At 66.0% G+C, this 20228-nt stretch overlaps 5 protein-coding genes across 6 annotated transcripts in view; 2 read left to right on the top strand and 3 right to left on the bottom strand.

The window, feature by feature from the left end:
* Positions 1–1094: 1094 nt before the first annotated feature.
* On the bottom strand, positions 1095–5298 carry CHLRE_09g399910v5 (uncharacterized protein). The gene is made up of 2 exons (XM_043065957.1): positions 5024–5298; positions 1095–4781 (listed from the first exon to the last, which is right to left on the bottom strand). The coding sequence occupies exon 2, from the start codon at positions 4767–4769 to the stop codon at positions 2049–2051; it is 2721 nt and encodes a 906-aa protein (XP_042920825.1). The 5' UTR covers positions 4770–4781; positions 5024–5298; the 3' UTR covers positions 1095–2048.
* Positions 5299–5416: 118 nt separating this feature from the next.
* Positions 5417–6288, bottom strand: CHLRE_09g399909v5 (uncharacterized protein). The gene is made up of 2 exons (XM_043065956.1): positions 6127–6288; positions 5417–6031 (listed from the first exon to the last, which is right to left on the bottom strand). The coding sequence occupies exons 1-2, from the start codon at positions 6195–6197 to the stop codon at positions 5911–5913; spliced, it is 192 nt and encodes a 63-aa protein (XP_042920824.1). The 5' UTR covers positions 6198–6288; the 3' UTR covers positions 5417–5910.
* Positions 6289–7354: 1066 nt separating this feature from the next.
* On the top strand, positions 7355–13131 carry CHLRE_09g399908v5 (uncharacterized protein). Its single transcript, XM_043065955.1, has 3 exons — positions 7355–7747; positions 7988–8290; positions 8701–13131. The coding sequence occupies exons 1-3, from the start codon at positions 7706–7708 to the stop codon at positions 12172–12174; spliced, it is 3819 nt and encodes a 1272-aa protein (XP_042920823.1). The 5' UTR covers positions 7355–7705; the 3' UTR covers positions 12175–13131.
* Positions 13132–13254: 123 nt separating this feature from the next.
* CHLRE_09g399907v5 (uncharacterized protein) lies at positions 13255–20020 on the top strand. The gene is made up of 10 exons (XM_043065954.1): positions 13255–13695; positions 14535–15477; positions 15787–15883; positions 16336–17180; positions 17367–17463; positions 17642–17774; positions 18020–18279; positions 18510–18640; positions 19227–19305; positions 19836–20020. The coding sequence occupies exons 1-10, from the start codon at positions 13362–13364 to the stop codon at positions 19995–19997; spliced, it is 3081 nt and encodes a 1026-aa protein (XP_042920822.1). The 5' UTR covers positions 13255–13361; the 3' UTR covers positions 19998–20020.
* Positions 20021–20042: 22 nt separating this feature from the next.
* The window catches only part of CHLRE_09g399900v5 (uncharacterized protein), a 2382-nt gene continuing 2196 nt past the window's right edge, over positions 20043–20228 (bottom strand). For both annotated transcript variants that reach the window (XM_043065951.1, XM_043065953.1), the window contains exon 4: positions 20043–20228. This exon is cut by the window's right edge and continues 255 nt beyond it. The gene's annotated coding sequence lies outside the window, so the exon portion shown is untranslated.

Raw genomic sequence — 20228 nt, 5'->3', positions numbered from 1 at the left:
TGCTGCCGATGCACCTCCACACGCCCTGGCGTTGGCTCCCGTCCAGCGACTCCCGGCTGTCCGAGGGCCCTGTGAGGGAATGCGTGACACGACACATTGCCGTACGCATAGTTGGGACGTCACGGCCACTCAATATGCACGCAGATCCCCAGTCCTTTCCTTGAAGCCCACCGCGCAGTGCCGGCAGCTCACCGGGAGAGGCAAGATTGGCTGCACACAACATAACGGTCGTGCTCCAACACTGCATGCCAGGACTGGCGGCGAGGCAAGAAGGGCCATGGAGAGCAGAAGAGCTAGGGTTTCAATAAGTTTGTCTCCAGCCCTTCAACTACTACAGAATAGTGTGTGTATGTTGATTGAGAGCTTCTGAAAGAATGTATGTAGGCGCAAGCGTGTTTGTCCTTATGGGTTCGGAATGAGCCTTCCGTGCGGGATGCATGACTACAAGCGTGACACCTCCGCGCCTCCCAGCTGGGTGTTGAACGTCTGCTGTGATGGGCCCAATCCATGAGAGGAATACCAATTACCATCACATGCACGACGGCACTTGCACAACCCATCCTGCAGCCTCCTACGTGACGTGCCGCGAATGCGGGACACGCCTCCTGATGCCACCCTAACCTTGCATGTGGCTGCCTTGGATCAGGCGTGGCTGTGTGTGGTCCCGCCATCCACGAATTATCAGTGCGCTGTCAGTTTATGCGCTTGCTTCAGACTGGCACTCCGCTCCATTGCCGCTGACATGAACCATTGCCCATGACATGCACCTACCGTGGACGCTGGTCACCTTCGTGCAGGTGCGCTGCGACTCTGCTTCGCGAGTGTGGCGTTGCGGTGTGTATGTCCGGTGCTATCCAAGGTGCTATCGCCTGGCCGGGCGCCCGGAGCGTGAGGAATGCGCGTCAGTCAACTTCCAGCCAGCCAGCAACTTGCCGGTACAGTAACTCCGGCGTTCGACCAGCCGCGCGTATTGCACTGCCGTTGCAAGTTGTTTGTCATCTGCTGGGGTCTGGGAATCAGCTGCACCCTACAGGAATTCGCCAACCTGCCTTAAGCTTGTCCCATCGCACACCCATGACAGGCACACACGGTATGCGTGTGTGTGGTTACAAGGTGAAGCGCATGCCTTCCTGCCTCAAGAAAACAGGAGGCCGGGGCCGGGCCCCACCCGGGTGACCCTTATAACGCCAACATGATAACGTCCTATTTATTGTTCTCCCCTTGTGAGGGGCATGTTCCTACGCTTATGCTCCCATGTGGAGTAATGCGGCCAATGCACAGGGTCTTGCATCATATGAGCCCGAGCCCGTTGCCGCACCAATGCGCTCTGGAATCTGGACTCTTGACCAACGCCCGTCACTGTCACACGAGACCGCACAACGCAGTCATCTCACGCTCCGCTTGACTTCAATCGCTCAACTACAACACCGGCTTCTTGCACATTTTCTTACAGACAAGAACGTATCACCAACAAAGTATCAAAACCCACACAAAATGCCTCCTAGTCCCAGGTTTGGTTTAGTTTGGGCTGGAATTTACAACCCCCACCCACACGCACACGCCGCGCATGTCCCAGCGCAGCTGTCATGCACATGGGCACTCCACGAGACACCACATACAGACACGCTATACTAATCACGTAATCACGTACTTGAGCACCATGTCACACCAAGACACTAAAGCGTATGTTGTTGTTCATGGGTGGTGTTCTCACGGCAAGGGTAAAAGGTAGTGTGGACGCGCGCTCGTGCCAGGCCAGTGGCCCATCCACAAGGTCAGTACAGTCGCAGTGCATGTCTCAGCACAAACCACCGCCCCAGCGAAACGACCACTTCTGCAACTCCAACAGTGGATTTAAGGGCACTATGAATGGACTGTGGCGGGCATCTTTATCGAATTCCGGAACTCGAATTTCGTGAGCCGCACCCCAAAACGCTGCAACGGCGCGTGCCACGATCTCAGGGCATAAACGCGCCACCGCCACAGACCTCTGCTTATGAGGTCACCTTCAAATGCACCAGACAAGCCCTGTGACCCCGCAACCATCCTTACGCGCCGACAACCCCAGCCACCGCGGCGGCCGGCACCTGCCCTGTCGTCTTCTTCACCGGTGACGCGGCTGCAGCCGCCTTCCGCGTCGCCGCTGTCCCGACAGCCGAAGCGGCGGACCGCGCCACCAGGAACTCCATGGCGGCCTCCACCACCGCCGCGTTCACGGGGTCGTTCGAGTTCATCCGCATAGGGGACTTGCCCAGGGGACTGCTGCCGCCCGGCGGCTGCGACTGCAGCTCCTGCTGTTGGTGCTGGTGCTGCCGCAGCCACGCCGCTGGGGCGGTCTGCGTTCCATCTAGCCCCAGGCGCTTGCGGTGCAGGGCGCGGCTGTCACGAGAGCGCTGCACCGGCAGCGGCTCTTCATCTCCGGTGACCAGGTCTTCATCGTCGCCGCCGCCCCAGGCCCCCACGCGGCCGCCGCCGCCGCCACCGATCGCCTTGGCCGCGAGCGAGGTGAACGCGCGCCATGCCGCCGTCAGAGCGCTGGCAGACTTCTTCGGCGCGCCCTTCCGCCGCCCGCCCTTCTTCCCCGCGCCGCCACCGCCGCCGCTGCTGTCCCGCTCCTCCTCCTCGTGATCAAACACCTCTCCAAATGTGCGCCGCCGCACCAGACCTGGGTCGCCGCCGCCACTGCCGCCGCTGGCGTCGGTGCCAGCGACGCTGCCGGCGGCGGCGCTGCCAGCGCCGCTGTTGAAAATGCGGCTGCGGTTGCCGCCGCGGATAGTCCTGTGACCGGAAGCGGCGCCGCTCTCGCTCTCGCAGCGCCGGCTGCCGCCCTCCCCGCTTGCAAGCTCGCTGCTATTTGCGCCACGCGCGTCGCGGCTACCGCCGCCGCCACGGCCCCGGCCGGACTTCCCGCCGCCGCCGCCGCCGCTCGCCTCCTGAACGGACACATACTTGACCTCCTCCGCGAACTCCATCGCCGCCAGTCGGGCTTGGTTGCGGGCGCGCTGCATGTTTTCATCAAACCAAGGCTGGCCCCCTCCCGCGCCCTCGTCAACGTCCAAAAGCTGGTCATGCTCGTCCTCCTCCTGGTGTGTGGCGGTGGCGCCGCTGGCTTTGTCGTTGTGACTCGACGCTGCCGCGCCGCCGCTGGTTAAAGTCCGCTGCTGCTGTGACTCCTGCCGGCCGCCGGCGCCGACCTCGCCAGAGGCACCCCTGACCGGCACCGCCGCCGCCGCCGCAGCAGCAGCAGCCGCACCGACGTTGGACAGATTGGATTTCTTGATGGCTGGCTTGGCCGGGCCGCGCTGCTGCGCCTGAGACCAGATCTGTTTGGGCGGCGTCTCGGACCGAAGCGCCATGCGCGGTGCGCTGCTGCTGCTGGCGCTGCCACTGTTGCTGACGCAGCCCTCCACAGGCCGTGCAGCTGCAGCCGCAACCGCTGCCGCGGCCGGGGAGCCGGTACGCGGGGGCGGCGGCGGGGCGGCGAAGCCGCTCGACCTGGCGTCTGCGGCGTCGGCGGCGGCGCTAGCGGTGGCAGCGTCGCCATCGGCGTCTGGGAGCTCGAGCGCTCCGGCCGCGGCGTCAACAGAGGTGCGCGAGCTGCGCGACCGGCCGGCTGCCAACGCCGGTGGCGGCGGCGGCCCAGCTGCCGCCATCGCTGCCGCGCCAGTAGGCAACGGCGGTGGTAGCGGCGTGGAGGAGTAACTCGACGCCGAGGCACCCAGCAGCGACGGCGACGCCGGCGGCGGCAGCGCCGCCGACGAACCCGCAAAGGCGCCGGACGTGGCTGGCGAGACCCATCCGCCGCCGCCGCCATTGGTTGAAAGCCGCGGCGTCATGAGCGTGGAAGCACTGCCGACGGCGCGGGTGACGGCGGCTGGCGGTACGGCTGTGCTATTTGGTCCACTGCCACCGCTGCCACCACCGGCACCAGAGGAACCGGTGCCGTGGCCGCTGTGCGCGAGGAGCGTGAGGCGAATGGTCTCGGGGGTCGCAAAGCTCCCGCCACCGGTGCGTGCAGGCACCGTATCAGCTGCTGGCGAGGCGCATTGGCCGTAGCCGCCTGATGCCGTGGATACTACTGCTGCTGCCGCTGCGAGCCGTGCCGGCGAGACTACAGCCAGTGAGCCGCTGCCGGGTCCGGCACCATAGCGGGCGCTGGGCGAGAGAGGTGTCGTGTGCGCTCCCGAGTCCAAAGCGGATGTCAGCAGTGACGGCGGCGGCGCCACCACCTGTTGCGCAGCCATCTCAACACTGCGGCGATGCGACATGCCGGGTAGCATGGCTGGCGGCGGCGGCGGCGGTGGCGGCAGTAGCTCCTGCTGTTGCGGGCCGGCGGCTGCCGACTGGGGCGCTGGCGCAGCCGGCGACAGCAGCTTTGGCAGCGGCGCAGACGCGGCTGGTGAGGAGGGCTCCACCGGCTGTAGCAGCATGCGCGGAAGCTGGCTACTGCCGCCGCCGCTGCCGCCGTTGGTGCTGGTGCGCTGCAGCGAATCGGAGATGACGGTGGCGGTGTGGCGGTTGTGCGGGAGGTGTCGAGGCGATGCTGGCGCGTGGCGGGGGCTCTGCGCAGCACCCTCCACGGCATTCCATCCGCCGCCGTTTGAAGTGGATGGGTCAATCGCACTCAACGGCGATGCGAGCACTGGGTTGGGAAGCTCGTTCCCTTCGGCCACAGGCCCCGTCCTCGCCAGCAGCCTCAGCGTTTGCGCGCGCGCACAGCCAGTTTGGGCAGAGCTTGCTAATTTGCCTTCATATGCAGGTTTCTTCATCGACGAGCTCGCCTGCATTGTGGTTGGCGAAGTGAGGTGTCAGAATCGACGTGCTTGCAAATACTTCACCCGGGCCACCGCATTTTGCTGACGACCACGCTGGGCGCCGAAGCCAGAGGACTAAATTATGCCGTGTGCACACTCGAGGACATTGGTCGGGACGTCAAGCCCATTTAGGTCGCAGCAGTGCGACGACGCAAAACGAAAGGCCTGTAAGCTTCGCCCCGCCCCGCCCTCACATTTGCAGCCCGCACCTGAGAGAAGCATTCAAATGCTTCTAAAGCGCTTGCCATTATGGCAGGCATAGCTTCAACAGCGCCTTCCACTATTCGCAATGAATCACCGGACAGGAATTTCCTCTGCCTGGGGCTATTTGCCACTAGTCTTTGAAGAAAGCTCGCATAGGTAAGGCATTACCAACAGCACGGTCAAATTGTTGATATGCGTTGTCGAGTCCAGCCGCAGTTGACAACCCGCACAGCGACTGCCGCTTTGAAGTCCACGAAAATAAGGTTCAAGAAGAAATTGAGTTGCCGTAGCTCAGTTTGCGACTATCAGTGGTACTCGCGCAAGTCTCTCCAGCTCCCTCCATGCAGCGGCATCACGAGGCCCCTCCGTGCTTAAGAGCTTTGACAGGTTGGCGGCACCCTGTTAGCTTAATTTTGCTGCTGTGTGCTTAAGGGCAACCTTGCGCAAACCTGTGTACTACATATTTGCGTTACGGCTGCCGCGCCCGTTCAACCGTGTCAACAGGTCCTCCTCTCGGTTCTAGGGGTCGGCTACGCATGCATCTGCGTATGGCAGCGTTTGCCCCATATCGCATCCGGCATTCCGCGAACACAGACCCAGATCCCAGGTCTGAAACATGACCTGTGCCTGGTGGCTGATGGTGTTGCAGGGTCGATGCTGCCGCTGTTGCGTGTCGCCTGCGAAGGACATAAAGGGGTTGCAGCAAGGCCTCCAAACAGTTGGGCCTGCCAGGGATCGCCACACGGCCACAGGCTGCTTGAGCCCAACACACCAGACATGCTGGTCACGGCCTCGGTGGCGCGGGCGTTCCAGGAGTCGAGCGGCACGACGGTGCCGGCGCCATCTTTGCGTCAGCAGGTCCCTCTTGTAACCAATGCAATCTTTGGCACCGTCAGAGATCATCTGCACGCCCAGGATTGTCATGGCAGCTGGGGGTGGTGGCGGCGCCTGTGGTGTTGGTGTTGCGGTATGGCTGCGACTTGAGGCACATAGTGGCGGGGTTGTCGCCCGTGCTGCAGCCCAGCGCGAAGCGCATGAGAGCCACCACCTGGGCAACGTCTACTGTAAGCCAGTGAAGCCTGCAGGCAGGCCGGAAGCGTACACACACCGGGACGCTTTTAACTGCTGGTGGGCAGAGCCGGGGGCGTCCGTGGCGGGACTGGCGGGGAGGGGTGGCATACAGAAGATGCCCAGCAGTTGGCTGGACTGGGGGTGCTGTGCTTCATTGTCGCTCGGGAATGCCGACACTTATGGTACGTGCTCCACCGGCAAGCATGCGGGGGAGCCCTGAGGGAAGCCCTGAGGCCCTGAGGGTTCGCGCGCGCGCGTGTGTGTGTGTGTGTGTGTGTGTGTGTGTGTGTGTGTGTGTGTGTGTGTGTGTGTGTGTGTGTGTGTGTGTGTGTGTGTGTGTGTGTGTTTGTGTTTGTGTGTGTTTGTGCGTGACCGCTGTTTGCTAGGGCTGCTGCACATTGCTGACTGGAGTGTTTATATGCTCTTTTTGCATTTGGTCTGACTGAAGGTAGGTCGCGAGAGGCTATTTGCCGTACGTTTTGGTAGGCGCACTGGGCAGGTGCACTCGGCAGGCGCACTTTAACAGGCCACAGGCGCACAGCGGTCAGTCCGCTGTTACTCCCTCATGTAAGGCATACGATCCAACTCATCCAAGGGCAACGCACGTGTAGCTCTGTGCGACTGCCGTATGCCGCCGCCAGGGCGATCAGGGGGCACACCTGGGACAGCCTCAAAGCGTGGGCTGCGTGGCCTCACAGCCTGGGCGCGCCACCGAGTTGTCCCTTCTCACTGGCTAGCTAGCACGCGTTGAGTCACGGAACCCTACACCACAGGCTGCCCCAACCTGTCGGCAGTCGGCACAGCCCGATCGTGTCATGCGCCGGGCTCTGGCTGACAGCTAGCAGCAGCTGCCGGGGCGGCGCGGCTGTGCCAACTAAGGACATGACATTTGGGGGGTGAGGGGGCGGGGAAGTCAGGATTGCTGCAAATGGCTGGCGTGGCGCCTGTGGCGGGCGGGTCACCTGAGATGCCATTGCCCAGGAAGCAGGCTTTCCTACCAACCCTCCCAACGCGCTGCACCGCCAATTTTCCAGCCGTTCGCTGGTAGAGCACTTTGCGCATTCGCGGCATCAGCGCGGGAATGGCCTGCGAATCGCACTCCCCCGCACCTTCGTCAATCCACCGCCTTGTCATTTTCGGTACGCCCACACGACGTTGCCCCCCCCCCTTAGCATACCGCACGACCTTACCCTGTCCCACCCACGAGCCGCCCAGCCGCACAGTCGTACAGTTTCATTTAGGACGGACGAGTAGCACGTATGGACGCTGAATCAGTAACGTATGGTTATTGACGCACACGTTCTATTGTAGTGTTGGCTTTTGTTCAAGTTTCCATGTTGTGACCGCGAGAACCTAACTGCAGAAGCCTGTGACCTGTTGACTCGTGCTTCCGCACATATTGAGACCAACAAGCCTATATCATAATACAGGAGCTTGGGAACTTTTTTAGTTGATTTGACTACGCATGTCAACACGCCGCACTTTCACTTTCAGACTCTCGTTCCCGGTTTTGAACTTGGCATTCGGAGGGTATACTATACTTCGGAATTTGTATGTAACCATGTCCAAGAAGCGCCACTGCTCAACAACTTGGCGCGCTTGACTTCACGCCAGGCATGACTGCGTCATCGCCAAGCAGGCATAAGCATGGAGGACGCGTAAGTGGTTGTTATACATTGGAGCAACAGGCTGTCTGGGGCGCCTGTACAAGGAGCATTCACTCGACACGATGTTGGAGCGTTCTCGTCAGTAACCGGCTTGGTATTGAAGACGACCAGCAGTCTTCCGCACATAAAGAGAAAGCGACGTATTGTTTCTCAGGGCGCAGCTCGCACGCCAGCCAGCCACATGTCGGCATTGCATCTGACCTCCCGTCCCCTCTACTTCAACCCGCGCAGCGCGCCCTATTGGCGCAGAGTGGGCACTCCATCCTGCAGCTCGGTGGGCCCGGTGACCTCGCGACGGGCAGCCCCCAGCTGTCCTCGGCACAAACCAGCCCGCAACCCCAGTATGGCCCCAGGGCCGGAGCCGGAGCCAGCGTACACGGCGGAGCCGGGGGTGCTGGAGCAGGAGGAGGAGGAGGAGCGGGAGGGGGCGGGGGCGAGGGCAGCGGCGTGGGGGCTACGGCGCTGAGCACGTGCGTGTCGGGGGCGGCCTCGGGTACCTCCAGGTCGGAGGACCGGCGCGGGTGGCACCTGAAGGTGAGGCGGCCCTGGGGCGCTAGGGGTGGGGGTTGTAAATACCAGTCCAAAAGGGGAAAGGGTTGGAGAGCCGGGGTTTTGTTGGGTTGGGGCACACGGCAGGCCCATGCTCCAAAAGCAGGGACTGGGGTGGTGAGTTGCTTGTGCAGGGAAGGGTGGTGGTGGAAAAGTCACGGAGGGAGGGAGCAGTGCGGCGGGCTGAGCGCAAGAGCCTGACAGGCACGCACACAAGTCGAGAGCGACTAGCTACAAGCCATACAAATTTCGTGCCGTTGTCGTGGTACCGTTAGCTGTGGTCCTGGCGTCTTCGCTGCCGCCGCCGCCGCCCTGCAACCCAGGCAACCTCGCCCCCATTCTAACTGCTTCCCTCCCGCCCCACCTCCTGCCCCTGCCCCTGCCCCTCCACGCAGCGCTCCTTGCACCGCAGCAACAAGTCCCTCAAGGGCCTCATAGCGGCGGAGGCCGCCGCCGCCGCCGCCCGCGCCGCCCTCACCGCCGCCATCGGCGCCGTCACCAGCCGCAACAGCAGCGCAGCCAACAGCCCGCTCCCGGGCGTCCACGGCGGTGCCGCCAGCACCTTCACCAGCCCCATCCGCCGCCAGGACCTCAGGCTCCTCTCCAGCATCAGCCTCACCGCTAGCACAGTGCCGCAGTCCAACGCCGCCTCCGTCGCCACCACCACCTTCGGCGGCTGCCTGGGGCCCTTCGACGACAGTGCTGACGTCGACGGCGACACGCCGGGGCCGGATGACGGCCGCAGCTCGGCTGGCACGGACGCTGACGGCGGCGTGCGGCTGCGGCAGGCCCGATGGAGCCTCGAGCTCGGGGGCCCGCCGCCGGCCCGACCCAAGGGCCGAGCAGGGGCTGCTGGGCACGTGTGCGGTGCGAGCTTGGATGTCAACGTGGGTGCTGATGATGACGATGACGGTATTGACCTGGATGACGAGGAGCGGGACACGTTTGGCAGTAGCAGCAATTGCCCGTCGGCTGCGGCAGAGGGCGCCATGCGGCGCACCGCCAACCTGGATCGCTACAGCTCCGGTCGCACGCAGTCCACGTCTGTCAGCGGCTACAGCAAGCTGCTGAGCAGCCGCGTCAGCTCGGCAGGGCTGTCGCTGGGTCACACGCACTCGGTGGCCACGTCAGCCGGCGGCGTGTCGCTGGCGGCAACGTCGGGATCCGTGATGACGCTGGATTCAGGGTACAGCGGCGGCAGTGGCGGCGGCGGCGGGCGCTACACGCTCCCTGGCGGCGCGCCGCCGCTGCGGCGCGGCGGGCTGAAGAAGGTGAGCACCATTGGCAGCGGCACGGCGGCGGCGGCGCGGCGGCGCAGCCGCCGGGCCTCCGTCGACGCCGCGGCCGGCGCGATGCTTATGACTAGCCGCGCCGGCTCTGTCATCTCACAATGGCAGTCCGGCAAAGGAACCAGCAGCGGCGGCGGCGATGGCGATGGCGATGGCGGCGGCAGTCAGACACTGCGCGTGCAGCGCAGTGTGCGCATCGTGGAGCCGCGCGACATCGAGGCGGCTGTAGCAGCTGCGGCGGCGGCGGCTGTAGCCGCGGCTGGCGTGGCCACGACGCCCGGCGGCGGGCCGCTGGTGCCCGTGTCAGCGTGGGCCGGCCCGCCGTCCGTCGGGGTGCGCTCCGCGCGGCCATCAGAGAACGGCGCTGGCGGCGGGGATGGCTTTGCGGCGGGCTTTGCGGCGGGCTGGGCGGCCTTTGCGGCGTCGCAGCAGGGGGCCGCCGCATCGCGGCCCATGACTGCCGCGTCGCGTCGGCGGCACTCCGGCGAGTCGGGGGAAGGAGCCGCAGGGGCGGCAGGGGCCAGGAGTGGGCAGGAGGAGGAGGGGGAGGGGCTGCGGGAGCTGCAGTTTGCGGGGAGTACGGCAAAGGCACGGTCCGCGGCACGCGTGGCGGCGCTCGTGGCGGCGGATGACGTGCAGTACGAGTCGGCCGCCGGCGGCGGCGGTGCCGGCGGCAGCTCGGGCGGCAAAACAGTTGGCGGCGCCCGCCGTATTCTGGCGCGGTTGGGGAAGTACCGCATCATTGGCTTTGGCGGTGGCGGCGGCGGTGGCGGCGACAGGTTGAGGCTGCGAGGCATGCACCACAGCATCGCCCCCGTCAATGACGATGACGAGTACATGCATCAGAACGCTGGCGGCGCCGCCAGCCGCAGCCAGTTTGGCGCCAACAAGATGACGCCAGCGGCAGCGGCCGCAACGACCAAGGCGGCGGTGGCGGCGGCGGCGGTGCGCCGCAGCAGCACCACCGGCGCCGCGCCAGCGGCGCCCGGCACAAAGTCCGGTGGCGGCGGAGGCGGAGGCGGCGCTGCAGCAAGCGGCGGCGGTGGCGGCGGCGCGTTCAAGGCGGCGTGGCGGGCGCTGACGGACTTGGCGGCCAAGGCGGTGTCGTCGCTGTCGGGCAGCGGCGGCAGCCCACGGGCCAGCCGCGCCGGCAGCGGCGGCGGCGCCGCCGCCGCCGCCTGCGACGAGGAGGAGCCGGCGCCGCCCACCCGCTCGCGCGACAGCCACGCGCTGCACCGCCGGCGCATGGGCATTGACACCGCGCCCCGCGGCCGCGGCGGCGTTGGCGGCGGCCGCCGCAAGGTGCATCCCCTTGGCGGCGGCGGAGGTGGCGGCGCCGCCGCCGCTGGCGGCATCACCAGCCCACTACCTGCTGGTGGCGGCGGCGGTGGCGGCGGCGGCATGGGCCTATCGGCGGGCGCGGTGGCGGCCATGGCGGCGGGCACCATGCGTCAGAGCAGCGTCATTCGCCTGGGGGCACTGGCGGCGCCGCCGCCGCAGCTGCCGGCGGCGGCCCTGGCTGGCGGCAGCACCGGTGCAGGGGACGACAACGACGACAACGACGACGACGAATGGGAGGAGCAGGAGGACTGGGAGTCGGACTGGGCGTCGCGCGGCGTGCTGTCGAATGCAGCGCTGCTCTCCGTGGCGGCGTCGGCGCCTTCCTCCAGCAGCCACCCGCTCACTGCGCGAGCGGGCGGCGGCGCCGCCGCCTCCGGTGCGGCCAGCAGCCAGGAGCAGGGGCAGGAGCAGGGGCAGCAGGAGCGGCCGTGGCACGCAAAGACGCCCAGCCGTGGTCTGATCAAGGTGAAGAGCGCGCTGAGCAGCGCGCAGCGCACCGGCAGCAGCGGCGGAAGCAGCAGCCACAGTGGCGGGCGGCGGCTGCACCATATGACCACCGCATCCCGCCGCGTGCGCATCCTGTGCCCCTCGCCCACGCCGCCCTCGCACACCGCCCTGGCGGCGGCGGCGGCAGCGCGGCGGTCCGGTACTGGCGCCGGCGGCCCCGATGCTCTGACGTCGCCTGGCGGCGATGGCTGCGGCGATGGGTGCTCTGACGTGTCGCCGTTTCTGGCGGCAGGCGCCGGTGGCGGCAGCGGCGGTAGTGCTGCTAATGGCGGGCGCCGCCGCAGCAGCGCCGTGACCCTGAGTGCCGTCAGCGTCACGGAGCGCGCGTCGGCGGCGGCGTCGCCGCTGCCGGCAGCGCCCGCGCCGGCAGTTGTGGCAGGGCGAGGCCGGACGGCGCTGGTCGCGGCGTCCGCGGCGGCTGCCGGCAGTAATGGCGCTAGTGGCGGCAGTGGCGGTGGCGCTGGCGGCGGCGGCGGCGGCGGCGGCGGCGGCGGCGGCGGCGGCGGCACCAGGAACTTCACAACACTGGAGTCGGCGAAATCCACATCGGCTGGTGGCGCCGCCCCTGCGGCAGCAGCGGCGGCGACTGCAGTGGAGTTGCCGCCGGCCGCGGCTGTTTACCGGCTCAGCTCTCCGGAGGTCATGTCGCCGTTTCGGGGCGGCGGTGTAACTGCGGCTACTGCCATTGCTGCTGCTCCGACTGCTGCTAAGGCCCACGCTGGCGGCCGCTGAGGTGCATAGCAGCACCGTGACCGGCAGCGTGTTGGAGGCAGCCGCAATCTCGGCCGGCTTGCGGGCTGGGGGCGCTTTGTTCTGGTTGCATAGCAGCAGTGGGGTAATGTGTCGCAGCACTGGAGGCCTGACTGAGGCTTGCATTTGTGGTACTGAAGAGACGCAGTCACGACCACTGTCCTGCGGTACTATAATGGCTTGCTACTTCAAAAAACACATACGTGGACACATCTCGTTGCACTCTTACTACCCCTGGCCAGACCCCATGCCCCAAAATCCCCCGGGACCCCCCTTGAGGGGACGACCGACCCCCTCCACGGACAAAACCTTGTTATTTAGGGGTTAAAACCCGTCCAATTTATACAGAAGTGGTGCCAATCGACTCCTCTTGACGAGCACTATCACGCTGTGCCATCAGTGGTCCTGTTCTGAGACTCCTGTCACAGGCGGGATCCTATCCATGGAATGCCCAGTCGACGAGTAACACATGATAGTTTATGACCCCGCTGCCGGGGGCGGTGCAGTGAAGTGCAGCAAGACGGGAGCACGGCTGAAGCCCTTCGCATGAAACTTGGTGACTGTGACGGCGTGTTGTGTTGTTTCGTTATGTGGGTTGAACACGTAGCATGCTATCTTGGACAGAATTTTGGCGTTTGGCGGTGCTGGGGCGTAAGGGCCCCGGGGCCCATGCAGACCTGGGTGTCGTAACGTTGATGTTCGTGCGTGTTGGACTGTTGGTGACGGTGAAGGGGACTTCCAATGTGGTGTACCGTCAGTCGATACGTAAGATACAGTTGTGCCTCCGACCAATCCTTCTCACCTGTTCACGCCTGACGCTAGCTTACCGTATTGCACGAGTGAGGCGGGCGAGGTACTTTGAAGGTACTGCTGATTGCCGTGTGCGCGATGCTGCAAGCTTAATGTTGCTGATGGGCTTGGATGTAACACCACCTAGCTGTCCAGAACTCAGAGGTCGGGGGTTCCGGCACGGGGGACGCTCTGGCACCCAGGATCCAAAACTTCCTGCCTACACCGTCATCTGAAAACTTATATCACTTCGTCACACAAACTTGGTTTACACAGACGCGAACATACAACGGTGCTGCGCTGCGCCTTCGCTATCTGTCAATTTCATTTACCAAAGTTTGGCATGAAGCACGCCGCGCTTCAATGATGCTTGCGTAACTATGGCTGACTTTAGCGACGATGATGAAGATGATTTCGTCCCAGTCTGCCCAACCAAACGTCGACAGCCCCTTCAGCCTGCGGCTCGCGATGCCAAGGTACACCGCCGCGACAGCGCGCCCGCAAAGCTTGGCAGCAAGTCAGCTTCCAAGACTTCAGCTGTTCGCGGGGCCATCTTACCGGGCGGGCTTCCGGGGCCGTCAGCCCATGGGGCCGACGACTCGTCAGCGCGCGCCCCTCTCAGCTGCATTGCCGGAGCCGCGTCGCCCTCTCCAAGCGGCTTGAATGGAGGCTATCTGTCGCTGCAGCGCAGGGATGCGGTGCCCTACCCTGCAGGTATGCGCAACCGTGTAAGGGAACGGGGCGGGGCGGTTTGCAAGAGGGGCGGCAACGAGAATGCCCATGCCTGGTCCCAGCAGCGCACGCCTCTTTACTAGGAAGTCACCCACGCTTGTTGCTTTCTTCCCTCCGCACCTGTCTCTCACCAGCAGGCCCGCCCGCTGTCAAGCCGGCAGGCGGCCGCCCCAGCTGCCTGCCCTCGCCTGCGGCCGCCCCTGGGCACCACGCCAGCGGCACCACGGCGCCACCAGGCACAGCGCCGCGGCCGCCACCCCCCCAAGCCGCGGCCGCACCCGCACCCGGCCAGACCTCACACCCCTCGCCTGACAGGCACCACGGCTCCGGCCCCAGCTTCGGCTCCGGATTCAGCGCAGGGGCAGGGGCAGGGCGAGGCGTCGGGGCAGGGGGAGGGGTCGGGGCAGGGGGAGGGGTCGGGGCAGGGGGAGGCGCAGGCGCCCAGGCGGCCGTGGACAGGACCGCCCCAGGCTCCGGCCGGACCCCCGGCTTCACAGCCGCTGGCGGCAGCGGCGGCAGTGGCGGCGGCGGCGGGGGCGGGAGCAGCAGGTTACGCCTTCGTGCCCAGCACTCGTCTGGACCTGGCCCGTCCCCTGGCCCCGCCCCCACCTCTGCAGGCGCAGTCCCCGCCCCCGCCCCAGCCCCAGCCCCTGCCCCAGCCTTAGTGGCACTCGCTGCCCTGTGGGGCCTCGCCCGACCCCAGCCCCGACCCCAGCCGCAGTGTAGACCCCAGCACCAGCAGCACCAGCAGCCCACTGCTGCAGGCATGCACGCCGCACCTGCCGCGGGCCCTGCCCGCCGCGCTTCCGCCTCCTCCCCAGCCGCCCGCCGCCCGGATGCCGCCACCGCCGCCACCGCCACCACCGCCGCCACCGCCGCCAGCACCTGCGCCTGCCCGGTGTGTGGCGCCGACCTGGCGGCGCTGTCGCACACCGCCACCGGGAGGCAGGCGCACGTGAACGCCTGCCTGGACGGCCTGGACGGAGCGGCGGCGGCGGCGGAGGGCGGCGGCGGCGGCGGCGGGAGCGGAGGGGGCGACAGTGAAGGCGGAGGCGGGGGAGGCGCCGCGGCGAGCCGGGCGGCCGAGGTTGTGGACATGGCGGATGAGGAGGATGACGCGGACTGGTTGCAGGTGGTGGAGGCCATGGAGGTGCAGGAGGAGGAGGTGGAGGAGGTGGAGGTGGTGGAGCGGCAGGAGCAGCAGGGGCAGGGGCAGCAATCGGCCGCGGCAGCAGCAACGGGTGCTGCGGCAGGGGCCACCACTGCACGACCGCCGTCGCCTCAGCAGCCACCTCGGCAAGGGAGTGGGTTGGATGCAGCAGGCGGCGGGGAGGCGGAGGAGCAGCGGGAGCAGGATGGCGGGGGCGGAGGGGCAGGGACGGAGGCGGCGGCGGAGGCGGAGGAGGCAGTAGCAGATATCGAGGAGGCAGTCGCAGACATGGAGGCGGAGGGGGAAGACCCCATGTGCGCACAGCTGCCTCCCGACTGGGACTTGGATACGGGGGGCGAAGGGCTGCAGGGGGTGGAGGAGGGGCAGTGGCAGAGATGGCAGCAGCCGCAGCAGCAGCAGCAGGAGCAGCGGCAGGACTGGCAGGTGATGCAGGATGGCTTTGAGCAGCAGGACAGGCAGCAGCAGCAGCAGCAGCAGCAGCAACAACAGGAACACGAGGAGTGCGGCGGCGGCGGCAGCCCTGCAGCGGAGGACGGACAAGGAGAAGCGGGAGACGACGGCGCGGATGACGACGATGACCCGATAGCTGCCTGGTGTGTGTGTGTGTGTGTGTGTGTGTGTGTGTGTGTGTGTATATGTGTGTGTGTATGTGTGTGTGTGTGTGTGTGCGCGCGTGTGTATGTGCGCGTGTGTGTGTACGCGCCAGCGGCTTTGGGGAGGGCATCATGGCTTGGGTTGTGGCATGATGCGTACGCGCCTCACCCATCCAACCACCAACACACCACCCAACTACCTGCGCCCGCCTGCCTGCCTGCCCCTGCCTGTCTGCGCGCCCGTGGCAAGCCCCCCCCCCCCACCTACCCGCCTACTTCCACTCCCCCACACCCTGTCTGCCCCCGCAGGTTGCGGCGTCACGGTCTGTCTGACTGGCTGGCCCGCTTCCGTGACGGCGAGGTGGACGAGGGGCTGGTGGGGCAGCTGGACGAGGCAGACCTGCAGGTGCGTGTGTGTGTGTGTGTGTGTGTGTGTGTGTGTGTGTGTGTGTGTGTGTGTGTTTGGTATGTGCCCGGTCCCAATGAAATAAGTTCAGTCAGGGTGGAGGGAAGGGGATCACGGGGATTAGGGCGTGGGGCAGGGGCACGTGCCTTCACAGTGGCTGTGAGGTGGGGGACGGGGCTTGAGAGGGTGAGAGCTCATAACCCAAGGATGGTGCTGGGGTTCTGGGGGGGGTTGTAAATACCAGCCCAAACTAAACCAAAACCAACGAAAACGGGAGTGCAGGCAGAGGCGTTAGTTGCGAGTGATAATACTTATGGGATGTGGGCCGAGGCGTCGCGGAGCAGCAGGGCGAGCGGCGCCGGCGGGGGGGTGAGCCTGTGAGCTGATGCGTCCTCCCAACCTGCGGCCCTTCATCCCACCGCTCACGTCACCACCGCCACCGCCGCCCACAGGGCCTCGGCATCGACTGCCCGGCCACACGCGCCGCCATCCTAGCTGCCCTGCCCGACTTTGATGCCGCGGCACCGGCGGCAGGAGCAGCAGCAGCAGGACTGGCAGTAGGTGGGCTCGACTCGCCGGGGCCGTGGCAGCAGCAGCAACAGCAGCAGCAACCAAAGCAGCAGCCGCACCTGCACCCACAGCAACACCAGCAGCAGAACCCGCACAGCCAACACCAACACCAACGCCACCCTCACAAGCCGCCGCCGCCGCCGCCATGGCACGGCGCGCCCGGCCCGGCCCAGGCGCCCCAGAGACACCCGCAGGGACTCGCACACCCTCACGGCGGCCTTCCAGCTGCAGCCATTGCTACAGCCACTGGTGCTGCCACTTCTACAGTCACTGCTGCAGCCCCTGCTACAGCCGCTGCTGTGCCGTTCTCCTCCATGTTCAGGGCCAACCCCGCCGGCCCCATCCGCATCACACAGTACCTGGCGGGAGGCGGGGCGGCTGTAGCAGCGGCTGCAGCAGGCGGGGGAGGAGGAGGGGGAAGGGCGGCTGCCATGTTTGCTGGCGCCGGCGGGATGCCCGGGGCTGCAGCAGGCGGCGGCCGGGGCAGCGCAGTCGGCGGTGCCGGTCGCGGCAGCGGTGGCGGTGGTGGCAGCGGCGGTGGCGCTGGCGGAGGGAGAGGCGCCGGCGGCTGGAAGGGGGGCCACGGCGGCGGCGCTGCCGCCGCCGGGGCGGCAGCAAGCGCGGGAGCGGCAAGGGCCGGCGGCGGCGGGGGCGGGGTAGCGGCGGCGGGCGGCGCGGTGACGTCGCTTCGCTCTGTGCCCGTGTACCACACCATACCCGGGACACGGTGAGACACGCGTGTGTGTTGGTGTGTGTGGCACTGTGGCCCTCTTCCCCAGACCCGTGGCGTGCCTTGGCAGCATGTAGAAAGGCAGCCCGCGGCACCAGCATGCCCCCCTCACCAGGCGAGCCGCTCGCGCTTGTCCACAAACTCCTCCCTCCCTCCCCTCTCTCACCTGCCTGCCACTGCCAGCCTCCTGGTGGACTACTTCAGCCCCGCCAGCCGCGCCATACCCGCCGCCCTGGCGCCCTACCGCATACTCACACACTTCCACGCAGACCACTACAAGGTGGGAGGCGCGGTTGAGGGGGCGGGGGGTGAAATGAGGGGGTGGCGGCTGGGGCGCCGGGTGCGGGGGGTGGAGGCGGCGGTGGAGGAGGGTCATGACAAGACACACACACACACACACACACACACATACACACATACACACATACACACATACACACACATGTGGCCCCCCACAGGGTCTGACCAAGTCCTTCAGCGGCGGTGTGGTGCTGGCCTCCCCCGTCACCGCCCGACTGGTGGCGGAGCGGCTGCGGCTGCCAGCGGCGCGGCTGCGCACCCTGCCCATGGACACGCCTGTGACGGTGGACGGTGAGGAGCGGGCGGTTGGCTGGCTGGGGTGGTTGGGCTGGGGTGGTTGGGCTGGGGTGGTTGGCTGGGGTGGTTGGGCTGGTGTGGTTGGGGTGGGTAAGGAAGCTGTTGGGCCACGGCTCCGGCTTGGCTTTAGTCGGACTGCTCCTGCGTATGCGCTCCTGCGGCTGGATCAAACGCGTCCACAGTCCTAACTTCTGTGTGTGTGTGTGTGCTTATATATGTGCGCGCACGTGTCCACCCAGGCGTGACGCTGACGCTTGTGGATGCCAACCACTGCCCCGGCGCTGCCATGTTCATTGCCGAGGTACTGCCGCCGCCGCCGCCCACACAGCAGATGCAGCAGCAGCAGCAGGCGGGGGCTGCCGGGGTGGGGGGCGGCGGCCCACCTCCGCCTCCGCCTCCCCCGCCTCCGTCTCGTCCTCCTCCTCCGCCGCCTCCTCCGGTGTTGCACACGGGCGACTGCCGGCTGTCGGAGCACGTGAAGCAGCACCCCGCGCTGCAGGTGAGCGGGGGGTGAGCAGGGGGGGGAGGAAGGCGTGGGTGGGGGGTGGGGCCGAGGAGGGGCTGCGGTGTGCACACACACAAACACACACACACGGTCCCTTCCCTTGGTGCTTATCTAGTACTCACGCGCGCGCACATACTGCTTGTGGTTTCCTCTAACACACGCTACCTCTCTCTCTTACTAAAATAACTCTTCTATTACAACACCCCCTGCTCACAACACACCAGGCTCTTGTGGGGCGGCGCTGCACGCTGGTCCTGGACACCACCTACGCCGACCCCGCCTACGTCTTCCCGCCGCAGCAGGACGTGCTGGACGCAGTGCTCACAGCAGTGCGGGCGGAGGCCTTCAACAAGAGGTGCGGGGGGGGGCGGACAGGCGGGGGGGGGGGTGCGGGGGGGCAGGGGTGTGGGGGTGCAGGGGTGCAGGGGTGCGGGGGGCTCGTGCGTGTGTACATGAACATGGGGGGTGGGTTGTAAATGCTTGCCCAAACTAAACCAAACCAAGCGAAACCGAGCGGAGCACAGGCAGAGGCGTTAGATGCAAGTGATTAGACATATGGGAAGGGGGCCGAGGCGTTGTGGAGCAGCAGGGCGAGCGGCGCCGGCGGTGAATGTCGCCGCCCGGGCTCCGTGGCACGCACAACAGCAGTGGGGATGAGCGCGCGGCTCCGCTGCTCTGCGTGGATGCATGGCAGGGTCGGAGACAGGGCAGGGGTAGGGGCTGAGGCACGCGACGCAGGCTGCCGGCTCTGTGCCGTGAGGATCGGTCGGGCTGGCACGCCCGCACGCCTTCCTCACCTACCCCTACCTAAGCGCTTGCCTGACACGCCCACCCCCTCCAATCCTTCTAGCGCCTTGCCACCTTCCAACCCCCCCCACACACACACACACACTCACCCTTCAGGGCCCTTTTCCTTGTGCTCTTAAACACCCACTCTTCAGGGCTCTGTTTGTGTTCGGCACCTACACCATTGGCAAGGAACGCCTCTTCCTGGAGGTGGCGGCGGCGCTGGGGCAGAAGGTGGGGAGCGGGAGGTGGGGGAGGGGGAGGGGAGCTGTTCGCACCCTTCTTAATAAGAAACACAGGCACGCATGACACACAAGCACGCATGACAAGATGGGGGATGTGTGTGTGTGTGTGTGACTACGGTTTCCACGGTTATTCTGCCAGATCACGTGAATCGTGTATCTGGTATAACCAACGACAGGGCTCTCAATCGAGGGCTGCCGTGACCTGGCGTTTCCCCGGCAGAGCGCAAACAGCTCTGGAGTCCACAGGGTAACGCACTCCGACCCTTCACCGCGCCAGTAACCCTTGCGGAATTACTACCGGTGTAACAACCTCAGACCCCGCGGGCGAGCTACCTCTTAAGAACAGGCGGGCAGAAAACAAAAAAACAGCAAACATAACAAAACACGCAGCACGCAGCACGCGACAGCACACGAAAGCACGACCACAGTGTGTGTGTGTGTGTGTGTGTGTGTGTGTGTGCGTGTGTGTGTGAGCTCCATGGAATCATGCCTTGACCCCCTGTCACCCACCCTGGCCAGGTGTACTGCTCCAAGGAGAAGGCGGCCACCTTGTCGGCGTGTGGCCTGGCGCCGCGCTACTCTTCCCTCATCACCACAAACCACCTGGAGGCCAACATACACGCCGTGAGTGTGCGGGTGGGAGGGGGAGGGAGTGGGGTTGTGAATACCAGCCCAAACTGAACCAGACCAAACTAGCCTAAGCTAGGGGGAGGGGGGAGGGGTCAGGAGGCTCCTGTCCAAACGGAAAGACACACGCAAACCCAAACTCCCAATTCTGCTTCCACCATCACTCCCACCTCAACCCCAACACACACACATACACGCACGCTCCTCCCTCCCAACCCCCCTCCCCCAGGTTCCTCTGTTCAAGGTGACACTGGACGGGCTGGCGGCCATACTGTCGCAAGTACC

This window comes from Chlamydomonas reinhardtii, chromosome 9 (genome assembly GCF_000002595.2).
Source record: "Chlamydomonas reinhardtii strain CC-503 cw92 mt+ chromosome 9, whole genome shotgun sequence".
In the NCBI taxonomy this organism is placed as follows: domain Eukaryota; kingdom Viridiplantae; phylum Chlorophyta; class Chlorophyceae; order Chlamydomonadales; family Chlamydomonadaceae; genus Chlamydomonas; species Chlamydomonas reinhardtii.
The sequence above is the reverse complement of the archived record's forward strand: the minus strand, read 5'-3'. Positions and strand labels throughout refer to the sequence as shown.

What these genes read in the sequence shown, in the direction of transcription:
- CHLRE_09g399908v5 (XM_043065955.1), top strand. Translation starts at nt 7,706, where the DNA reads ATGACTGCGTCATCGCCAAGCAGGCATAAGCATGGAGGACGC. An exon ending in GGCATAAGCATGGAGGACGC is followed by an intron (nt 7,748 to 7,987) that starts GTAAGTGGTTGT and finishes CAACCCGCGCAG; the next exon opens with CGCGCCCTATTGGCGCAGAG. An exon ending in GGCGCGGGTGGCACCTGAAG is followed by an intron (nt 8,291 to 8,700) that starts GTGAGGCGGCCC and finishes CCCTCCACGCAG; the next exon opens with CGCTCCTTGCACCGCAGCAA.
- CHLRE_09g399910v5 (XM_043065957.1), bottom strand. Translation starts at nt 4,769, where the DNA reads ATGAAGAAACCTGCATATGAAGGCAAATTAGCAAGCTCTGCCCAAACT.
- CHLRE_09g399907v5 (XM_043065954.1), top strand. Translation starts at nt 13,362, where the DNA reads ATGGCTGACTTTAGCGACGATGATGAAGATGATTTCGTCCCAGTCTGC. An exon ending in TCCACGCAGACCACTACAAG is followed by an intron (nt 17,464 to 17,641) that starts GTGGGAGGCGCG and finishes GGCCCCCCACAG; the next exon opens with GGTCTGACCAAGTCCTTCAG. An exon ending in CACGCCTGTGACGGTGGACG is followed by an intron (nt 17,775 to 18,019) that starts GTGAGGAGCGGG and finishes GTGTCCACCCAG; the next exon opens with GCGTGACGCTGACGCTTGTG.
- CHLRE_09g399909v5 (XM_043065956.1), bottom strand. Translation starts at nt 6,197, where the DNA reads ATGCCACCCCTCCCCGCCAGTCCCGCCACGGACGCCCCCGGCTCTGCC. An exon ending in CAGCAGTTAAAAGCGTCCCG is followed by an intron (nt 6,032 to 6,126) that starts GTGTGTGTACGC and finishes GCTGGGCTGCAG; the next exon opens with CACGGGCGACAACCCCGCCA.